The sequence below is a fragment of the Ascidia mentula genome, chromosome 2 (genome assembly GCF_947561715.1).
Source record: "Ascidia mentula chromosome 2, kaAscMent1.1, whole genome shotgun sequence".
NCBI lineage: Eukaryota > Metazoa > Chordata > Ascidiacea > Phlebobranchia > Ascidiidae > Ascidia > Ascidia mentula.
The window spans coordinates 12065336-12088835 of NC_138567.1; the positions used below are offsets into that span (position 1 = coordinate 12065336).

At 37.9% G+C, this 23500-nt stretch overlaps 3 protein-coding genes across 4 annotated transcripts in view; all 3 read right to left on the reverse strand.

Moving 5' to 3' along the window:
- The window catches only part of LOC145890129 (uncharacterized), a 49848-nt gene extending 27493 nt beyond the window's left edge, over positions 1-22355 (reverse strand). Inside the window, exons 1-4 of the mRNA XM_082981165.1 lie at positions 22236-22355; positions 21852-22003; positions 21403-21430; positions 21277-21351 (exon numbers count right to left, since the gene is read on the reverse strand). Coding sequence (XP_082837291.1) covers positions 21277-21351; positions 21403-21430; positions 21852-22003; positions 22236-22287 — 307 coding nt within the window. The 5' untranslated portion in view covers positions 22288-22355. The remainder of the gene's footprint in view (positions 1-21276; positions 21352-21402; positions 21431-21851; positions 22004-22235) is intronic.
- LOC145888907 (uncharacterized) lies at positions 433-12197 on the reverse strand. Its single transcript, XM_082979778.1, has 26 exons — positions 12034-12197; positions 11776-11948; positions 11604-11634; positions 11467-11541; positions 11353-11406; positions 11078-11224; positions 10809-10904; positions 10391-10465; positions 10130-10204; positions 8664-8756; positions 8430-8504; positions 8026-8100; positions 7731-7826; positions 7305-7379; positions 6788-6868; positions 6603-6677; positions 6313-6387; positions 5584-5658; positions 5261-5326; positions 4522-4611; positions 4130-4287; positions 4004-4062; positions 3841-3946; positions 3058-3216; positions 2802-2932; positions 433-864 (listed from the first exon to the last, which is right to left on the reverse strand). The coding sequence occupies exons 1-26, from the start codon at positions 12089-12091 to the stop codon at positions 777-779; spliced, it is 2361 nt and encodes a 786-aa protein (XP_082835904.1). The 5' UTR covers positions 12092-12197; the 3' UTR covers positions 433-776.
- Positions 16278-19557, reverse strand: LOC145890363 (uncharacterized). 2 transcript variants are annotated; one of them, XM_082981353.1, is made up of 8 exons: positions 19495-19557; positions 19046-19147; positions 18767-18924; positions 17323-17381; positions 17152-17260; positions 16769-16927; positions 16513-16640; positions 16278-16372 (listed from the first exon to the last, which is right to left on the reverse strand). In XM_082981353.1, exons 1-8 carry the CDS (start codon positions 19529-19531, stop codon positions 16285-16287), a joined length of 840 nt encoding a protein of 279 aa, XP_082837479.1. In that variant the 5' UTR covers positions 19532-19557; the 3' UTR covers positions 16278-16284. The 2 variants fall into 2 exon arrangements, with proteins under 2 accessions (XP_082837479.1, XP_082837480.1); XM_082981354.1 differs by having other exon boundaries at positions 16749-16927.
- Positions 22356-23500: the final 1145 nt, after the last annotated feature.

A 23500-nucleotide genomic window follows, 5' to 3' on the forward strand; every position in this document is an offset into this window, starting at 1 on the left:
AGATTGTTTTTGTATAGAACAGACCCAGTCCACCTATTAGACGTTTTTAAAGATGAATGGTTTCACAAAATCAACTCAAAAATAAAACTTAATCGCCCTTTATTGCCCATTATAAAGTAAGTGTTTTTAGGGCATATCGCCCCTGTTTCCACTAACAGCGTGGCAAGCATGATAACCGTTATCAGTGCCGTTGCGTAAGGTCAGGTCGTTGCCGGCAAATTGCCTTAAATTTGTTACTATTCTTTTCTGCCGTAGTTCTGCCTTTTTTTTCCATCCACCCACCGCTTCTATTGGTTTTATTCAAGGCAGTTTAATGAACCTTATAGTTTTTGCTGAAGCCGACAGTTGCTTACCCCGTCTTTACATCTGCAAAGTTTGTGAGTCTTTTTTTATATTGACATTCTTATATTTATGTTAGTTTTGAAACGTGTTGTTTATGTGTTTTAGTGATACTGATGATGCTTAAAAGCATGAATGAAATATATACGATGGAAAAACCCACAAATGAAATACACACGATGGAAAAACCCATAAATGAAACATATAAGTGACAATGAAAAGCCTTGTCAAACAAAATACTTGGTCTGTCGTTATAAATGCAGTAGTAATTTGACTCTGGCATATAAAAACATATCGTCACCAAGTCAAAGGAAGTCAAACGTTGCTTTGTGCTCAACAATCAAAAATTATCGGAATATATTCACAATTGTCAATAGTTAATCTACAAAATGGGCATGATCGATCAAGCCTAAAACCAACACAAATTTTCGTGTCTTTTATGGTTTATAGATGGTTTGGAAGACACGAATAAACTCAATCAGGGCAGTCCTCAAGCTTTGTGAACTTGTATATGCAGATGGATATCTGAAAAAAAACATTTTGGTTTAGACTTAATTATGTTTATTTCTTCAATCTCATATAAGAAGCCCGTTGCACTCAGATGTGGATCGCATTTTCTTCGTGTTTGAGGCAAACAGCAGACTCCCAGCAAACACACAACGTAGTTTCGACGTTCGCAACGTCGCTGGAAAGTCGAAAATTGGTTGCATACCACGTTATTTTCAAACTAAACGTCGTATGAAAGTTGGTAACACTGACGTTAGTAATGAACGTTGTCTTCACCAAAAAAGTACGTCATAAATAACGTAAGGAAAACGTTTACTATATACGTTAGATAAAAACCTGAATGCAACTATTTATGTACGTAAATTTTAACGTAACTGGGACGTAACTTCGAAACGTTTTAGAAAACCCCAAATCGACCATATTTGCACGTAATTATTGACGTAACCCAGACGTTGATTTGAAACGTTTGATACAACCCGAACGCGACTACAATTGCACGTCAATGTTAACGTAAGAAAGACGTTGATTTGATACGTTTCGATACAATCCGAACGCGACTACAATTGCACGTCAATGTTAACGTAAGAAAGACGTTGATTTGATACGTTTCGATACAACCCGAACGTGACAACAATTGCACGTCAATGTTAACGTAAGAAAGACGTTGATTTGATACGTTTCGATACAACCCGAATGCGACCACAATTGCACGTCAATGTTAACGTAAGAAAGACGTTGATTTGATACGTTTCGATACAACCCGAATGCGACCACAATTGCACGTCAATGTTAACGTAAGAAAGACGTTGATTTGATACGTTTCGATACAACCCGAATGCGACCACAGTTGCACGTCAATGTTAACGTAGGAAAGACGAAGCTTCGTCTGGCCTTAGATGGTAGTATAGTCACTAACGCTACACTGATGAGACCTAACAGGTAGAAACAATGGCTCAACATGCAGCATAATTAAACATAGTATTGGCTTCATTGCTTTAGCAATAAAGTTGTGCTAATCTATAACCAAACAACCTACTGATTTCCAGTTTGTGTATTTTTTTCAGATTTTTTCAAGCAAACACATTCTATCACATGCCAATGCACATGACCTAACTTGACAGCCTCCACTGTTATACCCAGCGAAAGGCCCTTAGGTAAGAAGATCTCTTGAAACATTTTGTTGATTTATTAAATAAATTGCTCCAACTTAAACACGAAAATCGGCCGTATTGTTTACTTGGTTTTAACTTCAAACAAAAATATTAGTTTTTAGGAATTGCCTTTGTTTACGAACTGAAAAGCCAATACCAGAAAACAGCAGTGGCACATTTTTTTACAAAGCCCTAATTTTAATTTAATTAAAATGAATGCCACCTAACTAACAAAGAAAGTTATCCAGGTGAGCGTGGTCCCGTGAAACAAGAAATTACCACTGACTGTAAATAAAGACAGACAGAAAGAAAGACAAAATATGTGTAAAGAAATTGCACGAATTCCATAAAACGTATAGACCTTAACTCTAACATTGTCGCCGTTTTGGGTTAAAACGTGCTGTTGAAATTACAAATAATTATTTCTTTTTGTCTGAGGGTCCGTTTTATCTTACATTGATGTAGGTTTTAAATTGAAACAGGTTTAAATAGTCGCAAAAAAATTCTGAGGCATATTTTTACACGTTTGTAATGTTTAATATTCCTATAGTATCATATATATGAATCAATTGGCAGTTTTGCAGGGCCTTTGAAACACTTGCACGACAGTAAAAAAATGGAAAAGTAATGGCCATATTTATTCTGCATTATACACCGGTGCTATGTGACGAGTCAAAATTCATTGCGCTTTCCTTTTTGTAAAGCAAAATAAATTTTGGCCCAACAATGCGTTACGGTCGGACACAGCTGGTTTAGGTAACAAATTGTTGGAGACTAAAAACTTATATTTGCAGTAATACCAACCTTGCAGCTAGAATGTAGCAGAAGTATTGATTGCCAAATTGTCCGGAAAGTCGCGCAGTGTTGTTCGTGTTACCTGTACCTGGTCTATTGTCTGTAAAGTGAAGAGTGCTGCTTCCAGTTGAATCAAAAATCTGCAGCAAACAATAAACAAGTACATCGTATACATATTAACATTTAACCAATGTGTAGTGTCTTTTGTTTGGATCAGGATATACAATATTTCCTGTTACTTCAACCCTTTTATACAATTTCTTACTTCAGTGCTTGACATGCTTAGAAATATCTGTATGATGGATGGGTCGGATGCTCCATACACTTGAAAAGTCCGGTATGATGAGTAGATTGAACCTTGGGTAAACGAACCGGAACTCGTTGCGTCATGTCCACCTCCATCAGCTCCCAAGTTTCCCGATTCCTGAAGTCAGATATTTCTATCATTTTAATTGTTAGTTATAAAATTATTCCAATAAATAGGAGAGAGGCCATATTCGTCCATAAGAAGGGCAAGGATAGCATTTAACCCCTCTAAACAGACAAAAAAGCACATAGAAAATAATCTATTTTCAAAACTATAATATTGAACAGCAGGTATCTGCAATATTATATCAAATTAACCCCCCTTCGTTTGTTTGAAAATTATAAAATCATTCACCGACGGGTCTGCTCTATGCGGGTATGAAATGAACAACGAGCGTTTCCGCTACAATTTACGAACTAAGTTATTCCAAATAACTTACTGTTAACAATTGCAACAGCAAAGCTAAATAAAACGTGATCTAACATAGCGGTAACATGCAGCATTAACAGCGTTCATAGGCGAACAGTATAAACAGTGTTCTTTACTTAGGCTAGAGTGCAATGACCCAACGGTTCAGATTTGTCCAGCGGGCCGCAGTTTGCCCGTGTCTGTTGTGTACTCGATTGGTCTTGGAATTTTTATATACGACCTTTAAAATTTTTACATATAGCAACATTTGAAAATATTCGTGAAAATTTGCTTTTGAAGGACGATTCTTCAATAGGACTCAAACATTTATACCTCAATAAAAAAACTTTGTCCACTACGTTTTCGGTTTCTGATTAACATCGCCAAGATAAACGGATGATCGGTAACCGATGTAACCGTGAACGATCCATCTTCAGCCCTGAATAAATACAAGCATTTGGCGAGTAAATAAAGCTTTCATTATTCTCCAAACCACCTGTATGTTTCGTTGTAATGTATTGATATTGGTTGATCGCTGTCTTTCCAAACTCGTAACTGGAAATCACAACACTTTAGTAAGTTGTAAATGCAAAAAGATTCGTTTTATTTGAATTCTCTTTACCATATTTCCGCGATCGTACATATCGTGTCCACCGTCATTTATACTGTCATTTCGGTTACCATCGTATTTAAACTGGTAAAAATTTGGAATTGAAGTTTGGAAAGATCGAGTTGCAGCTTTACTGAGTGCTCTCACATATCGCTCCAATTCTCTTTTTTCTTAAAAACAAAACGTAAGTCAAGATGCACTGATGAGACTTCCCAGGTCGAAACAGCGGCTCCTTATGCAGCTCACTTAAATATACCTTTACGCTTGGAACAGCAATTTATTCTTTTCGCATTTAATTACATCTTCCAGTATTTTCGTGTTTACATGTGAATCAATTAGGCTGTAATCCCATAGGCGGAAATCTGTTAACTTGAAATTTTTTTGGCTTAAATTTTTACACGTACCGCCGCAAACGCTCTCTTTCATTTTTCCAGAAGACGTTGTAGTCTGATTCTTCAAAGTTTCCATGACGTTCCTAAACCTTGCAACTTCACCTAAACAACAGAACATTGGTGGTTGCATAATGACGAGCGTTTCCTTGAAGCTTGGTTGTTTATCTATTACTGACGTCACACTGTTAGTGATGCGCTTCCGTATCTCGTGAGATGATCTAAACCAGGGGTTCTTAAACTAATAGGGCGCTCTCTAGGGGGCGCGGAAGGTGGAGCAAAAGTTTTGCAAAACCCGTCTAGCGACCAATCTATGATCTATTTAGTTTTTTGCGTACCCAAACCTTATGAAAATTTGAGCAAAGATTTAGCTGTTTGTCCGCAAAACAAACTACGGGGTAACTGTTGATGCGATGTTTGTCATTGGGATGACGAAAGTAGTTTTAACTTACTGGTTAGTGGTTTTGTATTTGTGAGGTGCAGCCTACATGCGATGTTCATCGCAATTCACTAAACCACGCATTAAACACCTGGATTAAGAAACAACACTCATTTCTTATGTTCTCTCGTTGGTGAGTGATATTACAAATAAATAAAAACCTCTTTTTGAATTAGATTCCTTTGAGGGTTGGAAGGGGGTGCTAGATTTAATAAATAATCTCAGGGGGCGCGACTAAAAAAGTGAAAGAACCACGCACTGATCTAATCTAATGTGGATGGGGTAGCGATAAATTTGGGCATGGAAATTTCTTACCTGTAACATAACTTTGCAGGGCTTGCATATCAGCGATGGTGCCATTTCGATAGTTTTCTAAGTTATCTGAATAAACAGGAAGTTTTGTGAGTAGAGTTAATCGTTTGTAAGTTTGTTGTACAACGAAGTGAACATAATGTGATTTTCTGAAACAAAAACGTTTCAAAAGGTTTTTGTAGCCGTTTGCATGTAGTGTTACCTCCTGCAGAAGTCAGAACATTACTCTTAATAAGTGAATATTAACTATACGTCTCAACGAATTCCGTTACACATTTTGCCCAGCCTAATGATTGAATAAAATATTTTATAGGTAATATTCTTACCCTGTACGTAGGTTACGCTTCCCTGGATAGCTCTCATACTTTGGTTGCTTCCATCCCGATGTATCTCCAGTTGACCTGAACGTAGGCTATGTATTTTTCATATTGCAAGATGTTTAATTTGTTACATTTTAAGTATATAATGCTTTTGTGCTTCAATATCAACAATGTTAGTATCTCTCAAGGGTTGTCAAAATAATCTCGTTCAATTATTCAACTTTAGATCCTTCGCAAATGCTGTGCTGGTGAAGATTTATTAAGGCCACTTAAAGGAAATATATTTCTTTATAATCCACAATTTCTAAGATATTCAACTGTGTTTTCAGGCTCTTGCTATACTGTTGCTCCAGGTTTAGTTTAATGTAATGTGTTGTTTTGATTATAAAAGTGTGACTTTAAACAGATTTTACACAATCAAATAAGTTATGTTAAATCCATACCTGAATACTGCATTTTAACTTTAATAATAAACATGGCCCATTAATTCAACTTAGAATATTCAAGCATTGTTTAAATTTTAGGCAAAATCCGAGTATAAAGACAGATAACGAAGAATGTCTCCCATGTCACCAAAAGCATAGAAATTAAAAATTAGGGTGTTGTCGAAATTTAATTTTGTTGGCGAAATTTAATTCAAGTTAATCGAATATTTGCATTTACTCCTTGTGCTTCACATTAGGACAAAACATAATATAATATTTTGCACATGTTTCAAGTAAATACGGTCCTTACTTTGTATCAATGCTACACTTCTCTGAATTCCTTGAATTACAACTGTGGTTTCATTTCCACGAATTTCCATTTGACCTGAAAACAACATAGTCGGCATTTCCTCATCACCATTTTAATTTTGCAGACCTAGTGTAGCACAATTGTTTTTTATCAGGAAAAAGGAGTAGTGGTATCACAGGTTGAGAAACACTGATCTACAGCATTTCCGTTGTGATGGCAAACTCCCCTATGTGCTTTAATTGAGAATATTACAATCTTTTGAACAGCTTTCAGAAAACAAAGATCCTTACTTTGTATCGATGTTAAACTTCCCTTTATGCCTTTAATCACAGCAGTAGACTCATTTCTATAAGTTTCCATATGGCCTAAACACAACATAGCAATACTTTTTGTAACTTTTTAACACCTTTTCACTATCTTTGTAATCCTATGATCCTTAATTTTTTGCGCAAATAAAACATATCAGTTATATCACTTCTCAACGCTTGGATTTGTGAAGGTGTTGTCATTTGTTTCCGTAACGCGTTAATGTAGTGATATGTAGATTTTTGCTGATCTAAACAACAAGTTTGGTATGTTTATGTTTCGAACGATGATGGCACAGTGATTAGTTATAACATAGTACCTTTTGTAGCAATAGTCCAAGAAATATAGCAATCTTGGACTATTAAACGGGGAACGTTTTAAACGGTTAGTGTTCAAGCGGGGTTTAATGACACAGGAAATGTTTGTATTCCTATTTTATTACTCTGAAATCTGGTTGAAAGTTTAGATTGATACATGGCCAATAATACGTTGTTGCTAAAGGACGAATAAGTTTAAAGTAAAACGAAGTTCGTTCACATGCAAAACGCAGAAATGGAATCGTCCAACTGCAAAGTAACATTTTTGGCGATCTCCGTTGTGGAATTTTTGTCGTTAGGTTTACTAGCATCAAAGTCATGCAGAATTAGGCATACAAATTCACAAATTATAATCAAAATGGTCATTACCTTGTATTGCGGACATATTTATCCGAATTTCTTGCATGTTCTGAGTAGTTTCATTTCGATGCATTTGCATTTCGCCTAGACAAACATTGGCATAAATAACTTTTGTAACAAACCAAATAACGAATCAATTATGAAGTTGTATTTGAATAAGACACTTTTTAAATCATTTAATCGTTGCGTTTACTGAAACTAAGGAACTGACGATGCCCACAGGGCGAAATATATATTCCAAACAACAGCCAGACTGACCCTGTTGTCAAAAGCTATTGCTTTGTGTGCATATAGTGCCATTACGGAAGTTACATAGCGATTGCTAGGCCAACATTTGCTGCCTGTGGTTTATATCTAAATGTTTTGATATTTGAAGTAATTACAATGGAGTTTGTTCAATCCTGTTCGTTAATATTATGTGCAGTTAAAACTTACTAAGGACATTTTCACTTTTTGCGGATTGAATTGTTGAAGTTGTGGACATATGTTTCTGCAACTCTTGTATGTAGTGATGTGTAGCATTTTGCTGACCTAAATTCCAAGTTTATTATGGTAATATTTCTCCATTGACATGGTCATGTTATGATAATTAGTTGCACATATTTATTTTTTCTGATTTGAAACTCAAATCAGAAACAACAGTCATAGAAAGGATGAGCATGTGAGCGACAATTAAGAACAAACCGTAATACAATATTTTGCACAACATTTAGATAACAAAGGTCCTTACCCTGTATTGATGTTAAACGTCTCTGCATTCCTTGCATCAAAGTAGTACTTTTATTTTCGAGAATTTCCATTTGGCCTGAACACAACAAAGTTATCAAACATTTTTGTGACTTTTTAACAACTTTCTACTGTTTATTTATTCCCATGATTCTTTGTGGTTGATAGGTAAAATTAATGGATATTATTACACTGTTACTGCAGGAAGGAAAAAGTGTTTGTTTTCTTCTAGTTTCATTACAACAGCGTTCCTTAAGTTACAAAATGCAGTAATGGAATCGTCAAACTGCAAAGCAACATTTTTTGCACATGTCCGTTATGGAAGTTTTTTTCAAGAGGTTTATTGCCATCACATCCCACAGGACTAAACCATTTAAATTTACAAGTTTTAATTAAAATGGTACTAACCTTGTAATGCAGATGCATATATCCGAATTTCTTGCATGTTCTGAGTAGTTTCATTTCGATACAATTGCATTTCGCCTTGACACACATGGCATAAATAACTTTTGCAACAAACCAAATAATGATTCAATTATGAAGCGGTTAAGATACTTTGTAATTTTACGAATGCACTTTTTGTTTAAGTTGTCAATGCTGTGAGGATTTAAATGCTTTGCCACACAATCAGAAGTTACTCACCAATCACAAAATTCTGCAATGCTTGAATTTGTGTAGTTGTGGCCATCTGTTGAATTTCACGATATGAAGTATTCTGAAAACTCTCCATCTTTCCTAAAGGGCAAGTATAAAATATTTTTTACTGCCACATTATTGTGGTTCAATTGTTTCCATAAAACTTCTTTTCCTTTTTTGCGCATTCCCTGACATATTTACAACATGGCAAATGTTTGATTTGTAGTTTGTTAAACATCGGCAAGTGCGTTTGTTCTTCCTTTCTGAGCGATAAGGTCAATGCTTTTCAAGGAGTGTGACAGGCGTGGGGGATTATGTGATAATCAAATGCTGTTAACGAGGGTATTTGTTAATTGTCCGAAAAAATTAGGTAAGTGCTTTTTTGTGGTAGAGAGTCGCCTGGTGCATTATTATGAATGCTCCGTACGAATTTGCTCACTTTAACACCAATACAAAGATGAAGTTGTCTTGGCATAATAATCTTTGATGTATGTTTTACCAATTTTAATTTATTCACTGAAAATACCTATTTACATGATAAGTTCACATGCTCTGAAGGTTTTACAGTTTTCCAGTAACATTAGGCAGATAAAATTTTGGTGAATTTAGGCATTCAGATATAAGCTGATTAACGTCTTATGGCGCCCGGGCATCCTTGCGAATTAGGGATCTTTTGTGCAAGCACGTTTTACTTCCTGATTCATGAAATTTATATGGGACAGAACTGTTGCATAGTTAAGGCAGTCGTGCCAACGTCTGGACAGCAATCGCGACGCGGATATCTGGTTATATATCTGCTGTGGTTTGAAACAATTTCATGGATAACAAACAATCGTCACAAACATTGCTCTTAACATAAAACCGTTAAAAACTAGCCTTTTTTACGAAAAGAAATATTTTTTTATATGTGCAAAAAAAGCCATAATATTGCAAAGCTGCAGACAGGGTGTGTACACGCACTGTTTCGACCAGTAAGGTCTCATCAGTGCAGCTGTTGTGTGGCACTGTGCTAGCTTTCACACTAGCAGGCACACTAGTCTCCACTTTGTGGTACCTTTCGGTCAACGTCGATCTGCAGGGTACCCTATACTAGGTACCGAACAACAGAGACGACGAACCACTGTGGAGCGCACTATGGCCAAACGGAACTGCTTGGTAACCGATAGTGCAAAAGGCATAAATAAATGATTCGGTTACCAAGCAGTTCCGTTTGGCCATAGTGCGCTCCACAGTGGTTCGTCGTCTCTGTTGTTCGGTACCTAGTATAGGGTACCCTGCAGATCGACGTTGACCGAAAGGTACCACAAAGTGGAGACTAGTGTGCCTGCTAGTGTGAAAGCTAGCACAGTGCCACACAACAGCTGCACTGATGAGACCTTACAGGTCGAAACATTTTTTATTTTAAATATAAACCATATCATATTGCTGTACACGAAAATTGTGAATTTCTGCCTTCGTTAGGTAACCCATACCTTGCATGAAACTTAGATTTTCTTTAACTTCTTGCAACTTCTGAGAAGATATATTTTGATGTATTTTCAATTCATCTGAACATAACGTGATGTGTTTTATTGCTTTGAAAAGTCAAGGAAATACTAAATGGAATCGTCAAACTGAAAAGTAACATTTTTGGCGATCCCCGTTGTGGAATTTTTGTCGTTAGGTTTACTAGCATCAAAGTCATGCAGAATTAGGCATACAAATTCACAAATAATAATCAAAATGGTCATTACCTTGTATTGCGGACATATTTATCCGAATTTCCTGCATGTTCTGAGTGGTTTCATTTCGATACATCTGCATTTCGCCTAGACAAACATTGGCATAAATAACTTTTGTAACAAACCAAATAACGAATCAATTATGAAGTTGTATTTGAATAAGACGCTTTTTAAAACATTTAATCGTTGCGTTTACTGATAAGGAACTGACGATGCCCACAGGGCGAAATATATATTCCAAACAACAGCCAGACTGACCCTGTTGTCAAAAGTTAGTGCGTTGTGTGCATAATGCTATTACGGAAGTTACATAGCGATTGCCAGGCCAACATTTGCTGCCTGTGGTTTAGATCTAAATTTTTTAATATTTGTAATTACAATGAAGTTTGTTGAAACCTGTTGGTTAATATTATGTGCAGTTAAAACTTACCAAGGACATTTTCACTTTTCGTGGATTGAATTGTTGAAGTTGTGGACATATGTTTCTGCAACGCTTGTATGTAGTGATGTGTAGCATTTTGCTGACCTAAATCCCAAGTGTATTTTATTAAGTTTTCTCCATGGAAATGTCCATATTAAGACAGTTGCACATAATATTTTTTCCTGTTTTTAAAGTTAAATCAGGAACAATAGTGAACACAAGAAGTTGTTACGTCCATTGAAATACCCCTCCTGGTTGCAGCAACAACAAAATATTACCTTTTATTTCATTTGCGATGGAGTTTGTTTGGTCAATACTGTCATGATTATCACGAATTAAACTTCTAATCACAGAAAGGCGACCCTCGTTAGTCAATGTGAAGTTCTTGTGGTCGAGACGAATTTGAAGTATTTCCTGGTATAAATCTTAGTGGAAAGATTAAACTGTGAGTTTGGATGTTTGCGATGTCGGTAGCAAGCCATGCATAAAAAATGGTAGTATGCCATCCATAAGTATTAAAATTAAACGAAACACGTGTTGTAGACCAACGAACCTTTGAGAAACTCAAAATTTTCTGTAATGATGTCCATTTTTTTTTCCAAAATATCTGAAACCATTGACAAAATCGTTTGGGGTCACTAAAGATAATCAAATCGATAACTCTAACCGTTTTGTTCTTTGAGCTGACTGGTAAGTATTGTTTGAGGAGATCCGCGTTGTTTGCTGGGTGCGACGTTAAGTTCTGTGTAAAAATATATGTATTATTTAAAATAATGTATCATTTATATAAACAATACCACTTACTTGCTGGGAGGCCACTAAGTTTTGCATCAATCTACAAAAATATGAATGAAACGTTCGGTTTAAGCTCAAGAAATATATGCACTGTATGCGTTGTATTATTATAGTTTTCATTAAAGTCCAACATACATTAAACGCACTAAAACGGTATTTTGTTTAATGCATTGATGCTTACCCAAAAGCACGTTGCACCAAAACCAACTAACATAAAGATGCCAAATAACAACACTGAAACTCCCGCAATCTTTATCGTCTTTTCCATCAAGCGCTCCATATTTCGTAACTGCCCTGAGGTTTCATCGCGGGGAATTTTGTTTGTCGTTTCGCATGACGAACCAGCAGTGCCACCTAAAACAAACGGAAAAGAGCCACATTTTAGCTACAAAACTAAACCCAATGAGCTTCATGAATATTGATCGGTTTGGTATGTTACCTTGATCAAACGATGTCGTTGCCATTTGTTGTAATAATTCTCCTCTTTCTTTACTCATGTTTCGGATCCTCGCGTTACGTACTTTGCTACAACTGTATTTTGTTGAAATGAAATAGTTTAAATGCAACTATTTGAAGGAAGCCTAAAATCGCCTCGCCTATGTTCCGCTCGAATGTGAAGTACTTCCAACTTTCGGTACAGAACGGTATGTTGGGCGAAGCAGGAAGTTTCAGGCCCTCGATTGACTGGAGCTGACTCAACCGATTGCTCTATCAGCCATAATACATTTCTGAAAAACGCTGCAGAGCCACCAAAAATTACAACATAAGCCTCTACTGTTACCTTTGGAAACTTCTCCAGCAACTTCTCGTAGGGGCAAAGCACGGAATTGAGAGTGCGAAGTTGTGGCGGTTGGTGTAGAGACGTTTTCAAGGGGTAGCTCGCGAACACCTCTGAGTGAACAAGACGTTTCCTGACAACGTCGACAAGCAGGCGATTAGCGCGGAGAAAGTCAGCACCGAGCAGTGGGCGTGAGACATCAGCCAACACGAACTTCCATTTGTAAACACCAGAGGGGATGTGCAGTTGAACAACTTTGTAGCCGTAAGTGGCTATGGAGCTTCCATTAGCGGCCTTGAGAACGGAACCCTTAGGTATGGTACGACGTTCGAAGCCAGTGGGGGAAGTGCGCTGACTTCAGCACCAGTGTCAACCGAAAAGTTGCGGCCGGAAACTTTGTCCCAAAGAAAGAACAGGCTTAAAGAGTCGCCGGTTGCCCCAGCCATTACATGGTCAAACTCGGGCCGACAGAGACGATATACTAAAACGTGTTAAAATAAACAAACATCTGAAAAAAGCGAGGTTCTCTTGAAATAGCCATGGAATCGGAGAAAAAACAAGAAATAAACTGAAATAAATGAGTGTGCTGGAATCCATTACACTGCAAGCAGTGTGGACTACATACACCTAAAACAAAATTAAACCTATGTCAAGCACTTATATTTTCATGTTTATCAATTCAATACACCTCATTCGAACGGATGGAGCGCGAGAGCGATTGAGCGCTCTGTCGCTCCTCCTGCGGAAAAAACGGGAGGAGAAATAGAGCGTAGCGCATTCGCTTCAATTGTTCATGTAAACGGGGGTAGATGCTACTACACCAGAACACAGCCAGGTCACGAACCCTCATTGGGGATTACCCTTACTACTGTCGTTTTACTTTTGTCCACTCCGCGCAAAGGATTAGTAATAAAGGCTAGCAATGATTGTTGCGAAAAACCTTAAAACCAACAAACTAAGATAATAATGGAAGACCATTAACCTATATAACAATAGCTAAATTCATTGTTGTTGTCACAAACATTTCTGTTATTCCACATCAACCAATTGCACTATAATGGGATGCGGGCTTCCGCAGATATCATAGTAGTGGTAATATTGGTTTCATTTGATTACTAATACTTGAATTAACGCCTAGCAAACTTTGAAGATAATCATAAATGTGCTAATTCAGGAAGAAAGAAAGCCCAGTGGTTTTAACTGGTGGATCGCGACATCCACTGGGGTCGCTAGCACTTTTCTAAGGTGTCTGAAATCAGGTTGTAAACAAGGGCAATGACGGAATTTGTACTCATATTTCAATCGACAAGACCTATTAAGTTGAACATTGCTGGTCCAAAAAAAACTGAAAATCTATTTCAAAGAAAGTAGTCGTACCCTGCTTGACGTGTACCCATGTAATTTGTCTCTCTGTTCCCATTCCCGCCCTTGTGCTTGTATTTTTTTCTTTATTTCTTTATTTCTTTTTTTCTTCCTGTTTTCTTCAATTATTCGCCGCTGTCGTACTTTTTTCAACAACAAAAAAAGTTCACGGGACCCGAACAAGTGGGGTCAAGTGGCGTTTATGGGTCACGGGACCCGCGACTTTTACTGTTTGACAAGATTTTGAGGAATGTTCGCTGAGTAAAAAGTACTATTTTGCATTGCTGTGTATTGAAACATATATACTAAGCGCTGCAGTCCTGCAAATAAGGAAGTAGAATTGCATCTTTCGCGGCAATCCAAATTCACGGTTTGCACCACATCTTACGTCACTTACCAGTTTCCAGAAATATATTCACTGCAAGATAGCCCTATTGACGCGGAAGTGGCATTGCGGCTGCTGACGCACATTTAAATATATATGGGTAAGAGCTATATCCACGTCACAAACCAAGCAGGAAAATAACACATAAGGAAACAACCACATCTTACGTCACTTACCAGTTTCCAGAAAAATATTCACTGCAAGATAGCCCTATAGACGCGGAAGTGGCATTGCGGCTGCTGACGCACATTTAAATATATATGGGTAAGAGCTATAACCACGTCACAAACCAAGCAGGAAAATAACACATAAGGAAACAATTTTATTCAACATAAATGCAAGTCTGATTTGGATTAAGCAAACTTTTTGGGTCTTGATTTTTGACATCGGCCAATTTTGTTTTCGCATAGTGCAAATATCAATCATTGGGATTCACCATGATACATCAATGACTCATTTGGGGCTCTTGCCATACAGTGAAGTTTACAATTTTGCTGATTCGTTGCAGTAGTAGTTAAATCTTCAGGTGCGTGATATGCACGTAGCAAAATCCACATACCCATTGCAGTTTGTAGAGATGACTTTTTTCTGATATAAATTTTTCTGTAAAATTCCCATCTTCTAAAATATTTAGAGACAAATATTCATATTCAGGAATTCTCCTTTTTCCCAATACTTGCGCGTGTTGAAAATTCAAATGATCGATCTGATTGCTGTAGATTTGCAGCCAAATCATGTCAAATCAAGTCACTTCTTTTTGATGCTACTTTTTTCTCTTGTGACTACAGCATGTAAAGGTTTGAACTCCTAACCAAGTAGGTTTTTCCGCTAAAAAGATACAACAGTAGCTTGAAAGCGAAGCTTGCGCACTGCTTGCAGAAGAAATGAAATGGTCGATCTCCCAACTTCTCATGAAAACAGTGATCTTTAGTGGATAACAAGGCAATGGGCAAAAAGCGTGCTCGCAAAAGGACGACACAGTCAATCAATATTTTAAGAAGACTTTACTTTAGGTAAAAACACCTAGATTTTGTGATTCCTTGCCTAAGCACGGTGTTCAGCACCACATTGTAACTGATGTGCGCCCTGTGCATTGCCGAGTCAGGCGCCTCTCGCCTGAAAAGTTAGTGTTGGCTAAAGCCGAGTTTCAAAAAATGCTGGATTTAGGCATAGTGCGCCGATCAGCTAGCCCTTGGGCATCCCCTCTCCACATGGTTGAAAAGCCTTCCGGCGGTTGGCGCCCTTGTGGCGATTATCGTCGTCTTAACGACGATCCTTGAACAATTTTCAGACGGTCATTGGGCCCCTCTTGCTTTCTTCAGCCGTCAGTTAAGAAAGCCTAAAACGAAGTACAGCGCCTTTGACCGCGAGCTTCTTGCGCTGCACCTGGCCATTAGGCACTTCCGCTATTTTCTGGAAGGGCGCAAGTTTACTGTGTACACCGACCACAAACCCCTTACTTTCGCATTCAAGAAGGCTGCCGACCCTTGGTCCGCTCGCCAGCAACGTCAACTTTCTTCTATTTCAGAGTTCACTACCGATGTCCGTCACATTAGCGGTAACTCGAATGCTGTCGCGGACGCACTTTCCAGGTCTTTCTTAAGCGCCCTACGGGTGCCTCTGTTCGACCTAGCTTGCGAGGCTCTGGCACGCGCGCAACAAACCGATGAAGTGCAATTTTATCGCACAGCAATTACCGGGTGGCGTCTGCAAGATGTCCCGTTTGGCAATTCAGGAACCACACTGCTGTGCGACACATCCCTGGGCAGACCTCGGCCCGTCGTTCCGTCGTCCTGGCAAAAAAAGGTGTTCGATGCCGTTCACGGGTGTTCTCACCCGTCCATTCGCACCACGAAGAACCTTGTTGCCTCCAAATTTGTTTGGCATGGGTTAAAGAAGCAAGTAGAGTTGTGTCTTAACAACCGCTTTAGTGTAGTGAATAGGGAAGGCAGCAGGACATAATGCTAATTTAAATAAACCATTGTAGAAAGACATTGACAACCAACATCGGTTTTACATTGCTTTATATACAATAATCAACGCTGGATAAGTATATATCAATGTAATTAAAATGACAATAAAGATATATATTCACAATTGTCAACAATTAAACTGCAAAATTTAAGCATTCAATTGACAGAAATCTTCGTTTTGATTCGAGTCTTTTATGGTTTAAAAATTGTTTGAAAAACTCGAGTTAATTCAACCAGAGCAGATTTCAAGCTTTGCGAGTTCATCAGTGTGGACGGATAACTGAAAAAACAAAAACATTTTAGTTTAAATAATATCCCAAAGCATCACATAGTTCAAAACGTTGACAACAATTACAATCCACCGTGCCGTCGGAGTATTTATTGTAAAGTGAGTTTTAGTAAAATAATAACACTGCCAACCTGGAAACTAACATGTGGCAGAAATACCAATTAGTAAATCGACCGTAAAGTCGCACAGTGTTGCTAGATTCTGAAGTCCCTGGTATGTACGTGAGGTGAAGTTGAGCACTTCCAGTCGATTGAAACAGCTGCAACACAGAAACAATCCAGTGTCTTATTTTCGACTACAACCTTAAGTCAATACGTGGGGTGGATTTCATAACTATAGATCATAAAAGAATTCTTTTTAAAAAAACCTTTTTATTTCATTTCCTACTTCAGCGCTTGACATTGTGAAAAATATTTGTATGACCGACGCATCGCCTGCTCCATACACTTGATAAATGTTGTATGCGACGCTGATTGAACCTTGTACAAACCAACCGTGATCGACAGAGAAATTTCCAGCCCCATCAGCTCCCAAGTCTCCTGATTCCTGACATTAAAAGATAAGAAATCTGATTCAAAATTGTTTTGACCTCTTTATACAAGATTCACAAAAAGTTTGATTGACGGCCAAGCTAAATAGAAATTCAATTTGGAAATTAAAAATATTGAACAAGTATCTTTAATAAGGTAATTGCACATAATGTGTCGATTTATGAACAAATATGCTGCCAAAGTTTCCAGGAAATGTGATAAGGAAGTATGATAAGTTACCTCAATATAGAAACTGTGTTCATTTTTGCCATCGGGGTTCCTGATTAACATTGCCAAGATAAAGGGATGATCAGTAACGGAACTTACTGCAAAGGATCCATCTTCAGCCCTGAATAAATGCGATACATTAACTGCATCTAAAAGTTAACAAATTTTTGGACAATGACCGACCTAATTTTTTTGTTGTACTTTATTGATATTGCCTCGTCGTTGTCTTGCCATACCTGTAGCTGAAAATGGCAACGCACAAATATTTTTATTAATCCAATCAGTAAAATCGACAATAACAAAAGTATTTAACAATTGTAAATATAAAGACTGGCCCATACTGTTGTTAACAATGTCATGATTCATGTACGAAAAACGTTTCGGCAAGAACTTATGCCATCATCAGTTTGAATGACGCGGTTTTTGTAGCTCCATCATTATATGGAGCTGACCTGACTGACCTCACAGATAAGGCTCGCGCGGGTAGTGACGTACGCAGTTCGCAATGAACTTGAGTGGATCCTAGTTTTCTTTAGCAGATTTTTTATGCACTCTAATTCTTCGTGCATGATTTTGTATGTGCTGCTGATCCTGTAGGCACGGTGAAGGAGTGAGCGCACAAGGTTGACCTTGTCATGCAATGGCACAAAGCTGGACCATTTACTATAGAGACCAGTGTTGGTTGGAAAATCATGCACGAAGAATTCAAAAATGGGTATATCTACTCAAGTTCATTGCGAACTGCGTACGTTCGGTGCTACGTAAACAATATCAGGTGGACACCACAAAACCCACACAAAAAAGCACTAAATTCTGTGTGATGAGGTTGCCATACCTAGGCCATGTTAACCACCGAATTCGAAGGGAACTATCAAGGTTTGTCGACCGCTGCACCAACAAGAAAACTGTCTTGCGTGGCGTGCATGAGCCATGCAAACTTGCGCAGCGGTTTTCATTTAAAGATCGCCAGAAGACCCGGCACCTCTTGGTCCGTGGTGTACAAGCTATCCTGTTCATGTGGACAATCCTACATTGGACAGACATCTCGAAACTTGCACACACGCATCGCTGAACACAAACGATCGCCAAAGTCGGATGTGTGCAAACACCTACTTGACCACCCGTCTCACAAGGTTAAGTTCAGCGAGCCACAAATCCTTGCGTTGGCGAGAGACAGGTATCGTCTCCTGCTGATGGAGTGGCTGTCCACACAACAGCAACAACCACAACTTAATGTGGACGGCACTTTTGCACCACTATTTCTATTCAATGTTTAATGTTTTTTTTGCGTTTTATGCCGTTTATTGTGTACTATTGCGTTTTGCATCGCTTACTGCGCACTAGTGGTGTGTGGCCGATAACAACATGACGTCACTACCCGCGCGAGCCTTATCTGTGAGGTCAGTCAGGTCAGCTCCATATTATGATGGAGCTACACCAACTGCGTCATTCAAACTGATGATGGCATAAGTTCTTGCCGTAACGTTTTTCGTACATGAAACATGACAATGTAAACAACAGTATGGGCCAGTCTTTTTATTGTCAGAATTATGAGCAAATCCGTTAATAGTGTTCCGAAGATTGTGAATATGTTTTATAAGTTTTTTTTATCCGAAATTGTCTTCACCTTATTTCCGTTGTCAAACATATCGTGACCGCCGTCGTTTATGCTTTGATCGTCGCTACCGTCATATTCAAACCGATAAAAATTCGGAATTGTATTTGGAAATGTTTGGGTTGCTGCCTTCCTCAATGCTCTCGTGAATCTAGCCAGTTCAAAATCACCTTCAATGAAACATGCAAGAGCAATAAATACATATTTGGGAAATAAAAGTCGCATAAAGACCAACTGGATAGTTTTGTTTATGAAGATTTAACGTAGGTTCACAAATTATTTTGCACCCACCTTCCAAAACACCATCACTTAAAATTTGAAAAGACGTTTCTATTTGATTCTGTAGTATTTCGATTTCCTGAGCTGTGTCGTTTCTGAACCTTGCAACCTCACCTAAATAACGCGACGATATTGACGCCTAATTAGATAAAGTGTATGCGATGAAGGTAACTGTGGGTTGAACATAAAAGTTTAAGCTACCCGGAAGTGATGAAAATGCAATTTGCAAATGTCGATCGTCATCATTGCTACTGTTTAACTATATTTTACAAAACATTACATTGGTTAAAACTTGGCTTTGCTACAATTTCTGTCCGTATGAATGAATAAAAACAATTTTAGTTAATCAGTAGCAATGATGACTATCGATATTTGCAAGTAGCAGTGTCAATTTGATATGCAAAAAACAAGCTTTTTTGTGACACAATAACTTGCCGTTCAGAGTGATTCGGTATTCTCACCTTGTATCGTCGTCACACTTTGTTGAATCCGTTCCATGATCTGAATAAATTCGTTTCGATGTGATTGCATTTGATCTAAATATAACATGACATGTTTTTGAATTATTGTGCATCGTGACTTTGCTATACATTCAACACAATTACGAAAAAAAATTTGCTTTTTTTAGGACAGAGGCAGCAACGTTTGCAATTTAATTAATTTTAGATGCAATTTTCACTGAAAATTTAACAAAACTCTGCAATACTTGAATAATGAAGGGCTTTTCGGCCATTGCGCGTTTTAAAGACTTCCTTATTGAACACGTTTGTGTGCGATTGTGGGAATGAACAAAAGTTTTCAGTTAGTTTCTACGTATAACTGTTTAAACGTAATGTAATGAAGTGCAAATATTTAGTATTGATTTTAATGAAGACTGCATTTAGGACAATGGTGTGCAAGAACCATATCCTGATTTTAGTATATTAGCCAATTTTCTGGAACACGTTTAGTCCATAGGCATTTTGTGGAATAAGCATTCATAAATGTAGAAAACTGCAAGTATTTTGTGCTGGTTCATAATGTTTTTAAAGGTCTGTTACCCAATCATCAATATTTTTGTCTTACAAAAAAAATTTCGAAAACACTATAATCTTTAAATGTTTTTCCGGTTTTGATTAAGACGATATGTGTTATCTTGTCACCGAAGGCTAAGTACCAGTATTTTTTTGCTCATTAAATCGGCGGACTGAACTATGCGCTATTTTACAACCTTTAATAGAAGCGGTAGTTACTATAGGGATGCACCGAAAGTTCGTTTTGCCGAAATTATTCGGCATAAACTAAGGTTTTTGCAATTATTGGATTTTGGACGAATATTTCTGCAAAATTTGGCCGAAACCGAAACTTTTTCACTGCATTCAACGCTGATACACAAAATTTAGAAAATGTTAGAATCTTTGTTTAAACTGTACTCGTGTGTTTGTTTTATTTGTTTATTGTCACAGAAATGATAAAAATTAACTTTAAGCAGTTGGTACAGAAGACCAGGTTACTCGTTTTAAGCGCCAATAAATGGTTGTATATGTTAGGATTATACGATTTGTTTAAATTTATTGTGTTGAAGAGATGAATACCAAAATTAGTTTCGGTTGCGGCCGAATATAAAAATAGCTGTTTCGGTGCATCACTAGTAAGTTACCCTGAACAATATTGTTTTTTTGCGTTTTCGAATGCCAAGTACCAGTATTTAGTTAATCTTAAATCGGCAGACAAAACTATGCGTCAACTAACAACCAATAATAGGAGCGGTATTTACCCTGAACAACATTGTTGTATGCTTGAATCTGTTGAGTAGTTTGATTTCGATGCATTTTCAGTTGGCCTAAAAACAACATGAAAGTTTATATTTATTTATTGCAACCAAACTAAAATAAAGATGTTATGACAAAAACAATATCAAAATTTTATGTATATGTGTTTCTGTTGCACACTTTATGAGTTTGAAACTGCCGTTAGTTTTTTGTCAAAACCTAAACAATGTCAGTTTTACTGTCGCCCAATTAGTTGATACCTTGTGCATGTTCTAAATGGAACAACTCACGAAATACGGGAATCACCCCACAATCAAGTCGATGGAGGGTAAAAGCCAACTAATTTCGTGAGTTGTTCTAAATGGAAATAGAAGTGGTTATTACGATTTAAACGCACTGATGTACAGACTTAATTTATCATTTTAAATTTTTTTCGAAACACAATGGTTAGTGCAAGCAATAAATCATTCGGAATGTTTTTTTATAGGTCACCCCGCAGTGACAAAATGTCGATTTGCAAAGATCGAATGTCTTCCATGATGTTGGTTTCATGCATCATTGGGGTCTCTGAAAGACAGTTCATGTTACACTGTTATGTCTGCTTTTGTTCACGTATACCTTTGATTTGGGAGTTCGGCATCAAAACCTGAAAAAAAGCATTTATTAAAGTATATGCACTCTCCGCTTACTGGCTTAACCCATTGTATTCCAGAAAACCGATGACTTAAAAGCACGCTTTTTGATTGATCGGTGATGGTTCGTTCATTTAAATATAGCGATGCAAGTTCGAAACAACGGACTTTTGTTGTTTCGTACATGTTTGTATTTACGTAAAGATCGTGACTGGCTAGAATTTGATCAAGTCTATTATTCCCTGCAAGTTTCCTTTCACTATGACGTCATGTCATTGTTTTAAAATTGGCCTTTCGTCTTTTTATTGGTTGCAGTGAACCAAAGAGTTAGTCGGAAAAAACGAGTGCATAAATCTTGTGTCCCTGTTTTTCTACCTGGATTATTTATGTGAAACAAATCTAAAGTGTCTGGAAAGTAAATGGATTTAGACTTACCACACCAAGTGTTGCAGTAATACCAATCAACATGCATGTTCCCAATACCACAAGCATAATCTTCAAACTCTTCAAACTTTGATCAAGTTCAGAACGTAACTTTAAAAACTTTTCCTGTTCATCTGCTGGCTGTCGTAAAGGTTGCTCATAAACTACAATGCAAATAAGTTTTTTTTAATTTTCAAACAAGTGGGTTCTTGTTTTAGTGTACTGTATCTTGGTGGTTTATAACAAAATAAAATTCAATGTTGCATGCAGCAGTCAAAGAAGTAAAATTCATGTTCTCTTTTCTACTCTTAGTATTGTAAAGAATAATACAAAGTTGACCAACATTGGGAAGTATCTACGCTTTACGATAGAACTTCTGAAACAAACACGACTCACCATTTTCAGCAGATACTGGACGAACTGTCATTTCGTGACTACTGCTATGCATTTTGACCGATGTCAGTTCATAGCAGAAAAAAACAAGTAACTATTGCACTTCATGCAGCTCCACTTTTGTATAACTTTTAATGAACTCCTTGTTGCAGTGGCACAAGGCTGTGTCATTAATCTTAACAATAACATTGCAACTCCTCTCCAATTTCGCTTTCGTTTGAACTTCTTCCTGTTCTTACCATCCTTTCAATACAATGAAAAACAAAGCTTTGTGCCCTCGCGAAGAAAGCTTTGTTAAAGGGTGATTCGCGAAGAACTTCGTTTGCCAGGTTCTTTTATACCTATTAGCGTTTCCATTTTATTACAAAACCAGCCACCTTGGTCGTCTGACTTCAGGTCTTGGCGATAGGCCGTTAGTGCGGAGTAACCTGGGCGTTAGCCGGTTTGGAGAGAAGCTAATTTCGGTTACATTTGGCGAGCACGCCAGGACTCTGCTATCTTTTATCAGGGGTCACACGGCTTTCAGAGAACTTAATGTCTTTTAATTTGTTTTTATCGCCACCGCGCTTTGTACCGGGACAAGATGTTGGCCAGTTTGTTGCCTTATTTGAATCGTACTGTAAGAGTGTGAAAGCTAGTCAGGAAGTTAAGCGTCATCTTTTTGATGATGACCTCTGCTGGCTAGTTCAGGGAAACGACAATAATGTTTTCCAACTGAAGTACGATGAGTTAATTAGCCGCGCCCTAAAGCAAGGTTCTGACCACTCGCGCCTCCATGAAACACGTGCCATGTTTTTTGGCAGGCGGCAGTTGCCACAGGAAAGCATTAAGGACTTTGTGTATGCTTTGAAAGCTCTTGGCGACAAGGCTTATCCTACGGAGGAGACTATTAAAAATGAGGTGTTATATTCATTACTCTTTGTTGGCATGTTGGACCAGCACATGGCCAGATCCCTGCCGCAACGGTTGCAATATAAACGGGACTTTTGGACGGCCGCTCAGATGGTCTTGTCCACGCATGTACCGGAAATGTCCCAGGTTTTAGGCGTGTGTCGTCGTGACGTTCAAGGTCCATCAGAATCAAAACAACCGGAAAAGGATGCAGACGTCGACGTTCGAGAATTCCAAAAAACTGTGACCGCTCTCCAGAAGGACATTGAGCTTGTACGCCGCGAGGTGCAGCGATTGGGGAAACCAACACCACATCGGATGGTAGACAGGTTGGATCGACGCTGTTTCGCCTGTGGTAAACCAGGACACTTGCAAAG

Coding starts and splice junctions, on each gene's coding strand:
- LOC145888907 (XM_082979778.1), bottom strand. CDS start 12,091: ATGAGTAAAGAAAGAGGAGAATTATTACAACAAATGGCAACGACATCG. Junction 10,205..10,390: donor AAATATGTCCGCAATACAAG/GTAATGACCATT, acceptor CGTTATGTTCAG/ATGAATTGAAAATACATCAA. Junction 4,612..5,260: donor CCTGCAAAGTTATGTTACAG/GTAAGAAATTTC, acceptor TCTGTTGTTTAG/GTGAAGTTGCAAGGTTTAGG.
- LOC145890363 (XM_082981353.1), bottom strand. CDS start 19,531: ATGGAACGGATTCAACAAAGTGTGACGACGATACAAG. Junction 19,148..19,494: donor AAGTGTGACGACGATACAAG/GTGAGAATACCG, acceptor CGCGTTATTTAG/GTGAGGTTGCAAGGTTCAGA. Junction 17,261..17,322: donor AAGTACAACAAAAAAATTAG/GTCGGTCATTGT, acceptor GCATTTATTCAG/GGCTGAAGATGGATCCTTTG.